The sequence below is a fragment of the Hylobates moloch genome, unplaced genomic scaffold, assembly GCF_009828535.3.
Source record: "Hylobates moloch isolate HMO894 unplaced genomic scaffold, HMol_V3 SCAFFOLD_16, whole genome shotgun sequence".
In the NCBI taxonomy this organism is placed as follows: domain Eukaryota; kingdom Metazoa; phylum Chordata; class Mammalia; order Primates; family Hylobatidae; genus Hylobates; species Hylobates moloch.
This window is the reverse complement of record NW_026652291.1, coordinates 55,513,749-55,526,247: the sequence shown is the minus strand read 5'-3', so window position 1 is coordinate 55,526,247 and position 12,499 is coordinate 55,513,749. Positions and strand designations below refer to the sequence as shown.

The window sequence follows — 12,499 nt, the reverse complement described above, 5'->3', positions numbered from 1 at the left end:
GGCATGGTGATGTGCACACGTAGTCCCAGCTATTTGGGAGGCTGAGGTGGGAGGATAACCTGAGCATGGGAGGTAGAGAATACAGTGAGCTGAGATTGTGCCATTACACTACAGCCTGGGTGACAGAGTGAGACTCCGTTCCCTGCAAAAAAAAATGAAAAATAAAAAATACAAAAATAAAAATACAAAAAAAAAATTAGCTGGACGTGGTGGTGCACGCCTGTAATCCCAGCTACTCAGGAGGCTGAAGCATGAGAATCACTTGAACCTAGGAGGTGGAGATTGCAGTAGCCGAGATCGCACCACTGCACTCCAGCCTGGGTGATAAGGCGAGACTCTGTCTCAAGAAAGAAAAAGGAAGAAAAGAAAAGAAAAGAAAAGAAAAGAAAAGAAAGAGAAAGAAAGAAAGAGAAAAGAAAAATTACTGTACTGAACTATGTGCAAATAAGTAATGTAGTTTCATGCTCCCATTCGCTTTCTACACATCAGTCTCCGACCTCCTCATCCACCCGGTGAATTTAGCCACTAGGATACAGTTGAAATGCTTCCTCTTGAAGATGCCTTCTGATTATGCCTTTTCCCTCTTAAATTTTTTCTTTTGAAATATCAAATTTATAGAAAAGTTGTAAAAGTAACACAAATAACTCCTGTAATACTCTGAATCATCAATTTTTAACATTTTGTCACATGCTTCATCATTCTGTGTGCCAGTGTGTGCAGACCGTTTTTTTAGTAGTTTGTGATACTATCCATTCAGTTCCTTCCAGGGGAAGGAGGACTACGGCTGAATGGTTTAGCGGTAGTTTTTGGAATATAAGGAAAAGTCAAATGTATCACCAATTACTCTCAAATAGTATCATTCTCCTTTACTCCTTTAATATTTCTCATAGCTCATCTTACAACAAGGATTTTCTTTTACAGAATCACAGTATAGTGATCAACTTCAGGAAATTTAACACCGAGTAATCTACTCCATAATCTAATCTATAGCGTATATTCCAATTTTGCCAACTGTTTTAATAACATCCTTTAAGGTAGTATTTTCCCCCCAAACAGGAACTGGTCAGTGAAACACTAAATTGTCATGTTTCCATTGTCTCTTTTATTCTGGAGAGTTCCTAAGCATTTGTCTTTCACGACTCCCGCTAATAAATAAGGACACACGCACACACACTGTTCTCTCTCTCAGTAGGACAAATACCCAAAACCAATATTTTTTTTTTTTTTTTTTACTTCACTGAACAAAGGAAAAATCAATAGGAATTTTTTTCTGCCTTCCCTAAGCAGAGCTAGTAACTCCTGCTTCACTGATCTCATAGTACTACCTCTATTAGGCTCTTATAATATTGTAATTATTTGTTTGACATCTATTTTCTTCACCAAATTGTGAACATCTTAATGCCTAGGGACATGTTTTATTCCTTTTCAGTTTACCCGCATGTGGTAGGTACCCACTAGGTGGCTGTCAGAAGTAACGGAATAAATGACTACTGTATGATTTTGTTAAGTATTTAGACCAATAATGAATGTTTTTTGAGCTCTGCTCTGTGCACGCTCTTTTATGCATTAGCTTATTTAATTTTTATTACAACTCTGTAAGACGAGGTACTATAATCATATGTTACAGATGAAGGAAATGAGGCACGGAGAAATTAAGTAATTTGCCCAATATAAATAGGAGAGTTTATATCCAAACCCAGGAGCTCTGACCCCAAAGTCTCTGCTTTTTTGCTACACTAATACCCTGTGGCTCTACAATGACACCAGACACAGCTACGCAAAACACTGGTCTGTGTCTAAATCTAATGACCATTGAGTTGAAAGAGATTCTTTCTATGTTGAAAACAAACTGGATAACTACTGAGTTTAAGAAATAAAATGAAATGAGTGTACTCTGGAAAAGAGGTCAAAGAGAAAAGACACCCTTGCTATATATGATTAAAATTAAAAATAAAAGTGATTGTTTATTAATGGGTAATATCTTTTCTTTGAGATAAAGTCTCACTTTGTCAACTAGGCTGGAATGCAGTGGCACGATCTCGGCTCACTGCATCCTCGATGTCCCGGGTTCCAGCGATCCTCCTGCCTTAACCCCCCAACCCCGAGTAGCCTGGACTACAGGCATGGCCACCACACCCAGCAAATTTTTGAATTTTTGTAGAGATGGGGTTTGGCCATGTTGCCCAGGCTGGTCTCAAATTCCTGAGCTCCAGCAATCCACCTTCCTTGGCCTCCTAAAGTGCTAGGATTACAAGCATGACCCACCGTGCCTGGCCTTAATGGGTAATATCTTATGAACCTAGCTGAAGAATATATTCCTTGATACCTGATACTCATCATTATCCTTAGTTGTCTATAAGTGTATCCTGTCCAAGATTTTATATGTCATGTAAGTTTTTTCTTAACTCAGTATGAGACTTCACTGAAATATTTACCCTGCTTTTCTTGAAACTCCTACCAAATGCTACATCTACTACGGACATATGTGCCCATAGCAAGGGGAATTCCAATAAATTATGAATTTGTCTCTAATTCACTGTACTAGGAGTTCAGTCTAGGTGTGAAATAAAACATGTAATCAATTCTTTTTTATTAGTAATAAACTCTCTAGATTTTCATAAGAGTGGAGTTGGTAATTTGGTGGGAAATTAAATCCATTAAAACCTATGACTAGGCTGGGCACATGGGCTCATGCCTATAATCTCTCCACTTTGGAAGGCCAAGGCAGGAGGATCACTTGAGGCCAGAAGTTTGAGATCAGCTTGGGCAACATAGCAAGACTCCCTCTCTAAAAGGAAATAACCTAAAAACCCCAAAACAAACAAACAAAAAACCCATGATCATATTTATGTGCTTTTTTAAAAAAAAACATTAACTTTTCAAAAAAAAAACACCTAAGAAAGTTAACTGTTATTAACTTTCTTTCATATGTACCTGAATCATATGTCAGTACTGAAAAATTAAGTATGTAGCAAAATCCTCTTCATGGTCTTTTTTAAGAGTTGAGAGATTTCTTTCAATAGAGATTGCAAGCTCTTTATGTTATGAATATACTCACACACGCACAAAAAGAATGACAAAGCAAGCCTGGGCAACATGACAAAACCCCTTCTCTACAAAAAATAAAAAAACAAAAATTAGCTGGGTGGTGGCATGCTCTTGTAGTTCTAGCTACACGGGAAGCTGGGATGGGAGGATTGACTGAGCTTGGGAGGTCAAGGCTGCAGTAAGCCATGAATGGGCCACTGCACTCCAGCCTGGGCAACAAGAGTGAGACTCTGTCTAAAAAAAACAGGAATGATAACAAGCAAATGTTGCATAATGTTAACAACTGGTGGCCAGGCGCAACGGCTCACACCTGTAATCCCAGCACTTTGGGAGGCTGAGGCAGGAGGATCACCTGAAATCAGGAGTTTGAGACCAGCCTGGCCAACATGGTGAAACCCAGTCTCTACCAAACAATACAAAAATTAGAACGCCGTGGTGGTGTGCACCTGTAATCCCAGGTACTTGGGAGGCTGAGGTGGGAGAATCGCTTGAACCCAGGAGGTGGGGATTGTAGTGAGCCGAGATCTCACCACTACACTCTAGCCTGGGCGACAGAGTGAGACTTTGCCTCAAAAAAAAAAAAAAAGTGAGTCCAGGTGAAGGGTGCTCACCACTATTTCTGTAACTTTTTTCTGTTTTTCAAAGTAAAAGGTAAAAAAATATTACCTACAAACTCTATTGTTTCATATTGAAATACTGGTTGATCTTCCTCAACGAACCTCATTAAAGTTATTACTAAGTTTTCCTGTTAAGCTTTAAACTAAATTAATTCCTCTTGAGAGAGAATAATTTTTATTCTTTCCATTACTAAATTTCCAAGGAATGACCAGGGAGTTAGGAGAGTAAGGGAACATTACTTGCCTTTGAATAGTCCAGTTCTGAAATGAGAGAGTTAACATGTCCTTAGTAAAAAAGGACAGACATTGATTATTTTCTGAGACAAGGTCTTGCTCTGTTGCCCAGGCTGGAGTGCCGTGGTGCAATCTCAGTTTATTACAGCCTCCAATTCCTAGGCTCAAGTGATCCTCTCATCTCAGTCTCACAAGTAGCTGTGACTACTGGCGTGCACTACCATGCTCAGCTAATTTTAAAAATTTTTGTAGAGATGAGGTCTCACTATATTGCCCAGGCTGGTCTTAAACTCCTTGGGTTCACGCCATCCTTTCACCTCAGCCTCCCAAAGTGCTGGAAGTACAGACATGAGCCACCGTGCCTCACCTATATACTTTCATAGAGAAATGTCTAAGTCTTTTGCTCATTTTTTTAGTCAGCTTGTTTTTGTTGTTGAGTTGTAGGAGTTCTTTATGTATTCTGGATATTAATCTTTTATCAGATACATAATTTACAAATATTTTCCCATTCTATAGATTGCCGTTTTGTGATACTGTTTTGGCTCAGTACTCATCCAAAATCAATTCTGTCTCATGTTAAGCCTACTTTGGGATGAGAATCATAAGAAAGAAGGCTGGACTAGTGTGACTCAAAGGTTATTACATCCCTTTAGTAGTAGAAAACACAATCCTGGAACAGTTTTAACCCACTGTTTTAATTTAAAGTATCTGCTTTGGTGATATACCAAGAGAGATTTATTCTTGGATTTAGTGTTTAAATATTATTTGTTTTATTTTCCAAAATCAGATTTATGATAAAACAAGATGGAAAAACAACTATATGACAAGAAATTGGAAGATACCATATATAGTTACTTAAAATTATTTCAAAGTACATTGTTAGGCCTGGTGCAGTGGCTCATGCCTGTAATCCCAGCAGTTTCGGAGGCCAAGGCAGGCGGATCATTTGAGGTCAGTAGTTTGAGACTAGCCTGACCAACATGGTGAAACCCTATCTCTACTAAAAATACAAAAAAAAATTAGCCAGGTATGGTAGCACACATCTGTAATCTCAGCTACTCAGGAGGCTGAAGCAGGAGAATCGTTTGAACCTGGGAGGTGGAGGTTGCAGTGAGCTGAGATTGCACCATTGCACTCCAGCCTGGGTGACAGAGTGGGACTCCATCTCAAAAAAAATAAAAATAAAAATAAAAAAATAAAACAAACAAACAGGCCAGGCACAGTTGCTCACACCTGTAATCCCAGCACTTTGGGAGGCTGAAGGCAGGTGGATCACTTGAGGTCAGGAGTTTGAGACCAGCCTGGCCAACATGGTGAAAGCCTATCTCTACTAAGAAAAACAGAAAAATCAGCTGGGTATGGCGGCGGGTGCCTGTAATCTCAGCTACTTGGGAGGCTGAGGCAGGAGAATCACTTGAACCTGGGAGGTGGAGGTTGCAGTGAGCCAAGATCTCACCACTGCACTCCAGCCTGGGTGACAGAGTGAGACCGTGCCCCAAAAAACAAACAAGGTACATTGTTGGTTTATTGTTACTCATGGCAATATATATTGTTATATATATTGTTGGAACAATGTTATATTATTGTTGCCATGCAATATAAATTGTTACATATATAGTTACTCATGGTAGATATATAGAATATATATCTATAATATATTCACTTTATAGATAATACTTCATTGTTCTTTTCAAATTTAAGCTCCATAAGGTTCATTACAAACTACCGTTTTCATTTTTCTTCTCAGATAAATTTTGTTTATTTATTCATTTACTTTTAAGACAGGGTTTCACTCTGTCATCTAGGCTGGAGTGTACTGACGCAAACATGGCTCATTGCAGCCTTGACCTCCTGGACTCAAGCAATCCTCCTGCCTCAGCCTCCCTAGTAGCTGGGACCACAGGCATGCGCCACCATGTCCAGCTAATCTTTTTTTTTTTTTTTTTTTTTTTTTGTAGAGACAAGGTCTCACTTTGTTGCCCAGGCTGGTCTTGAACTCCTGGGCTCAACTGACCCTCTCACCTTGGCCTCCCAAAGCGCTGAGATTATAAGCATGAGGCACCTTACCCCACCTTCTAAGATAAATTTTAGATAAATTTCTACAAACTGCTTTTTAAACATAATTTTACATTATTATCTTAACATATAATTCAATCTTCATGCAAGAAGAAAAAGAAAAAATCACTTCTTGATTTACAAGTAACTTTATAACATAATTCTTATATCCAAAGAAAAAAAATATAGCCAGGCATGGTGGCTCATGCCTGTAATCCCAGGACTTTGGAAAGCTGAGGCAGGCAGATTGCTTGAGCCTAGGAGTTCGAGACCAGCCTAGGCAACATGGTGAGACTCTATCTCTACAAAAAATTTAAAAATTAGCTGGGCATGGTAGCACACATCTGTAGTCCCAGCTATGTGGGAGGGTCGTTTGAGCCCAGGAGGTCAAGGCTGCAGTAAGCCATGATTGTATCACTGCACTCCAGCCTGGGTAACAGAGCAAGTCCCTGTCCCAAAAACAACACAATAAAATAGATGATATGCAAATAGTTAACAAGCTCATAAAAGATACTCAACATTATTAGTCATTAGGAAAATTAAAACCAAAACCACAATGAGATACCACCTCGTATCCATTAGGATGACTATTATTAAAAAAAAAAAACAGGCCAGGCATGGTGGCTCACGCCTGTAATCCCAGCACTTTGGGAGGATGAAGCAGGTGGATCGCCTGAGGTCAGGAGTTCGAGACCAGCCTGGCCAACATAGTGAAACCCTGTCTCTACTAAAAATACAAAAAATTAGCTGGGTGTGGTGACAGGCGCCTGTAATCCCAGCTACTTGGGAAGCTGAGGCAGGAGAATCGCCTGAACCTGCGAGGCGGAGGTTGCAGTGAGCCAAGATCATGCCATTGCACTGCAGCCTGGGCAACAAGAAAAAAAAAAAAAAAAAATAAATGAACATGTGGAGAGAATTGTAGGAATGTAAAATGGTGCAGTTACTATGAAAAAGTGTGGTAGTTCCTCAAAAAATTAAAGATAAAATTACCATATGATCCATCCATTCCACTCCTGGGTATATACATAAAATAATTCAAAGCAAGGTCTCAAAGACATATTTGTACACATACATTCACAGAAGCATTATTTATAATAACCAAAAGGTAGAAAAAAATCCAACAGTCAGCCAGGTGCGGTGGCTCACGCCTGTAATCCCAGCATTTTGGGAGGCCAAGATGGGCGGATCATGAGGTCAAGAGATTGAGTCCATCCTGGCCAACATGGTGAAACCCCATCTCTACTAAAAATACAAAAATTAGCTGGGCGTGGTGACATGCACCTATAGTACCAGCTACTCAGGAGGCTGAGGCAGGAGAACTGCTTGAACCCAGTGAGCCACTGCACTCCAGCCAGGCGACAGAGCAAAACTCCATCTCAAAAAAAAAAAAAAAAATTCAACGGTCTATCAACAGATGAATGGATAAAATATGGTATAACACACCAATGAAATATTATCATCTCTCAAAGTTTATTTGTAAGCGTCATTGATGTTGTGTGTTCTAGTGTAAGTTTCTTTCATTATCTGAATGAACCACAATTTATTTACCCTTTTCTGGTTGGCAAACAGGGTTTGCTATTACTGACACCTGCTATAGACTTTCTTGTACATTTCTCTTGGTATACATGTGCCTGCATTTTGTTTCTTTAGAGTATATATTCAAGGGTGGAATTGCCTAGTCATACAGTATGCATATTTTTTAATTTAAAAGGTAATGCCAAGCAGTTTTCCAAAGTGGGTTATACAGTTTACATTCCTAACAGAATGCAAATAGTTCATGCTGCTGTTTATGGATATTTTCAGACTTTCAAATTTCTGTAATCTGATGTGTATGTAATGGTATCCTGTGGTTTTAACTGCATTTCCTTGACTATTAATGAGTTTGAATACACGTTTACTGCCATTTTGGATATCCTGTTTTGTGAAGTGATTCAAATCTTTTGCCATTTCTAATCTCTTCTAAGGCTTGTCTTTCCATTCCACATTTCTATTTGTTCTTGTTGTTGCTGTGCATTAATTAAAACTGAGTATATTCCATATTTATTCTAAGCGTTACAGTTTCATTGATCAGACATGGGTAGTTTCTCTGTATTCATTCTTTTTTTTTTTTGAGATGGAGTCTCACTCTGTCGCCCAAGTCGTCTCCTGCCTCAGCCTCCTGAGTAGCTGGGATTATAGGCATGTGCCACCACCCCTGGCTAATTTTTGTATTTTTAGTAGAGACTAAAAACATGATTTCGCCATGTTGGCCAGACTGGTCTCAAACTCCTAGCCTCAAGTGATTCTCTCCCCCTTGGACTCCTAAAGTGCTGGGATTACAGGCATGAGCCACCGCACCTGACTCTCTTTATTCATTCTTTGAAGCCCAAAATTACTACTACCTAGTAATAAGAGTACCTGCTGCCTTTGGACAAGCATGAGTACTCATCAATGAGTGTCTCTTTTCTCATTTCTAATTCTTTACACAATTTCCCTTGATCTTTTAAAGGTAGGAGTGATTACCAAAGTGAGCACGTGAGAGATGGAGATTTTCTGGTGACAATCCATCTATTTCTCTCTATTACTGCTACTGATTTTCACTGACTCTAGCTAACATCTAAGAACTTCTGTCTACTTTCAGATTATGGCCCCTTTTCAACTATAATCCCTACATATCTTGCTCAGTAAAATGTACTGTCTCAACTGTTTTTTTTTTTTTTCTTTAACAGGGTCTTGCTATGTTGCTTAGGCTGGCCTTGAACTCCTGACCTCATGTGATCCTCCTATCTCAGCCTCCCAAGTGGGTGGGACTATAGGCTTGTGCCTCCATGCCCAGCTTACAACATTTTTACTGCTCTTTAGAAGCAAAGTATCTTTCTGTTTGATTATTTTATACCTCTCCTTTAGGATACCATATCGTTGGTTTAGATAAGACAATTAACTTTTTCCATCTAATCCATGGTATTAACATTAAAATAAAAGCCAAAATAATTCTATGTAAACCTTGTAGACATCTAGGCAAGGAATATATATGATTATTTCTAATGAATACTTATCTCTTTTTTACGTTCTTTTTTATGGAGTGCTACCACCCACAGCATTTGATGCTAGAGGTAGCCAGCTTTTATCCGCAAATAGATGAGCAACTTCATTGTGTAGTCTCCATGGATACTAATGGATCCATAAAGAACTCATCAAAAGATATGCAGGCTTCATATGAATAATATATAAGCAGTCCCAGATATATATTTGGATGCCTAAATTTTTAAAAATAAGGTTCATGTCTAATTAGAAGTCCTATCATTAGTCTTAGAGTCGCCCTCTAATATCGGCCAACATTTAAAAATGTTGGTTTGATCATATAATTAAAAAAAATTTTTCCCCTACCTAGATGATTGCTTTTTTAAAATCCTTGCTGCTAGGTCTGCATTTAAGATCAGGTCACTGACTATAATGGCCTGACTCATCCTAAGCCACAGCTACTTTTGCCATCAATTAATCACTAGCCTCCAAACCCTCTTAGCCAATGTGACCAGGACTAGTGGTTGGCTAGTTAATTAAAATAGAGAAGATAATCTTTTTTTTTAAGTTATATATATATTTTTAATGTGTTGCTTGGGTCCTAGCTAAGAGAGGAAGAATACAACACTGCACAGAAAAAAATACTAACTTCAAAAGTTACTTCCTTTATAAGATAAACAAGATAGAAATTTAGAGCAATGGGCCGGGCGTGGTGTCTCACGCTTGTAATCCCAGCACTTTGGGAGGCCGAGGCGGGCGGATCACGAGGTCAGGAGATCGAGACCACGGTGAAACCCCGTCTCTACTAAAAATACAAAAAATTAGCCAGGCGTGGTGGCGGGCGCCTGTAGTCCCAGCTACTCGGAGAGGCTGAGGCAAGAGAATGGCGTGAACCCGGGAGGCGGAGCTTGCAGTGAGCCGAGATCGCGCCACCGCACTCCAGCCTGGGTGACAGAGAGAGACTCCGTCTCAAAAAAAAAAAAAAAAAAAGAAATTTAGAGCAATGTTATATATAAAAATTATTAATTACTTACATAAAATAAGAATTAAAAGACTGGTACTGTGTGTCTCCAAAATTAATTTTAAAAAATAAACTCTTTTCTATTAGATAAGTACTTTGAAATTCTGTTATAAAATCTTACCTTCAGTAACTCAAAGTAGTGCCAACAGTGGTACACTGGCACCAGCATAAGACGTGGAAGGACATAACGAACTGCCTCTTTAAAACCATCAGCAATGGACTGGAAAGCAAAAAGATATCACAGTATGCATGTCTCTGACATCAAGGATATGCAACAGCAGTGCCTAACAGAAATGGCTACTAAAAATTTGAGATACAGACTTATCAAAACTACAACAGAATGCATGTTCTATATTGAAACTGAAGTGCTATCAAGTTGTTCTTTTCTCCCTTTCCTCCTTTATTAAAGAAATATATACATTAATTTTCTTTTATATGGCTAAAATAGCTTTCACAATAATCCTCTACAGATTATGTTCTCGCTTCCATATACCCTAAAGGAATTCTGAAAAGCTATGTACCCTCCTGCACAATTTTAAAATGTTTTAAATTTAAATAGTTACAAAAGATGCATTTCAGGGAATGCTGTATACTGTAAATGTGATTTGTAAGTATTTCACCAGACAATAATTGAATAAATTTCAGATTTAGCTCTTTTATGAAAAATGTCTGTCATACAACTTAATTGACAAAGCCGATCTTTGTCAAAATAAACAGCAACATCAGACTCAGTTTGTCAGAAGTCAAACTTTATTGTTAAATTCAAATGAACATTATTAATGTCATGGTCTCAAGGATTAGAAGCCTCTGGAGGAAACTACAACTGCTTCTAACATATTACATCAAGGTATGAGAACTCTACAAGTTTCTCCTCTTCTTTATCCCAAATGATGATGAAGTACTTACAATAAGGTTAATATAAACCCTTGTGATAACCATATCACTTCTTAATTCTTAGACAGATAGATATGACATAACATAGATAGATACGACATTTTGGCTACCAAGAATTTTTACTGTCATCCCCCTATAACCTTCTTTTGTGAATTCTTTTGCTTTGCACTCAGTGAACTCTCCAATAGGAGAAATACTTTTTTTTTTTCTTTTCCCGTTTGGTGCCCTAGAGGTTTTTGCATCTTGGATCAATGCATAATGGGAAATACATAACAGCAAAAGGTAACAAGTAAGAGAATTTGGAAAAGACAATGCAAAAAACATAAACAAGGTCTCCAAAGACTAGAAACAGATTCCCTTAAAGCTCTCTGTGCCTTTACATATCCTGAAAAATCTTAGTGTATAGCTTGGGATAGGTATACCCCAGTTTTGGAAACTACTGTAGAATAAATGGTTTTCTAAAATTTATAATGGATTTAACTCATGTTAATTTAAAATGTCTATATAGTTGACTTACTGGTATTTCTCCCCATAAGAAAAACACCAACCACACCAATATACAATGTGAGAAAGAATCTGATATGCTGCTTTAAAAAAATCTTCATATTCTCATAATTATCACATTTTGTTAAATTATAATCTGTTCAACAGACTTATTACCCAGTAACCAAACTTCTTACTAGGATACACAAAAAGTGCCACTAATTTTCCTAAAGATTAATTCATTTTCACATTTGTTATGATATGAATGTTTGTATGTCTGTGTTCCCTCAAAAGTCATATATTGAAACCTAATCCCCAATGCAACAGTATAAGAGGTGGGGCCTTTAGGAGGTGATCAGGATATGAGGGCAGAGCCCCTGTGAACGGGATTAGTGCTCTTAAAAAAGGGGCCTACGGGAGCTTGTTTGTGTTATCCACCATGTGAAGACACAACAAGAAAGCACCATCTATGAACCAGAAGAGCAAACCCTCACTAGACACCAAATCTGTTAGCCTCTTGATATGGTACTTCCTAAACGCGAACTGTGAGAAATAAATTTCTATTGTTTATAAGCCATCCAGTTTATGATATTTTATTACAGCAGTCTGAATAGACTAAGACAGCATTAAACTAATTAATATAGCGAATTACTCTGGATATTTTATATACAGTGCTTGAACTGGAACCAATATGAAACTTCAAAATTAGTCTACAAGATCAACTGTTTTGCTAATTTGTACTAAAATGCCTGATAAAAGTGCATTCTAAAATTTTTGTAGCATGTATTTACAGTGTAAGGAGTCCTCTGATAACAACAGGAGCTACATTTGAGTATTTAATACACATCAAACATTATGCTTATGCTTTATATATATATTACCCTTTAATTTCCTAATAACTATAAGAGGTATATATTATTATGATCACTGTTTTACAAATGAGCAAACTGAGTCTCAGAGATTAAGTGAATTGCTCAAGGTAACACAACTATTAATTGGGGCTGGGCGTGATGGCTCACACCTGTAATTCCAGCACTTTGGGAGGCCGAGTCGGGAGGATTATCTGAGGTCAAGAGTTTGAGAACAGCCTGGCCAACAGATGAAACCCCGTCTCTACTAAAAATACAAAAATTATTATTTTTTTTTT

At 38.0% G+C, this 12,499-nt stretch overlaps 1 protein-coding gene across 3 annotated transcripts in view; it reads right to left on the bottom strand.

Annotated features, from left to right (window-relative positions):
* SOS2 (SOS Ras/Rho guanine nucleotide exchange factor 2) overlaps nucleotides 1-12,499 on the bottom strand; it is a 114,709-nt gene that overhangs the window by 46,919 nt on the left and 55,291 nt on the right. For all 3 annotated transcript variants that reach the window (XM_058429940.1, XM_032179211.2, XM_058429941.1), the window contains exon 8: nucleotides 10,097-10,195. In XM_058429940.1, the coding sequence (XP_058285923.1) occupies nucleotides 10,097-10,195 (99 nt within the window). The remainder of the gene's footprint in view (nucleotides 1-10,096; nucleotides 10,196-12,499) is intronic.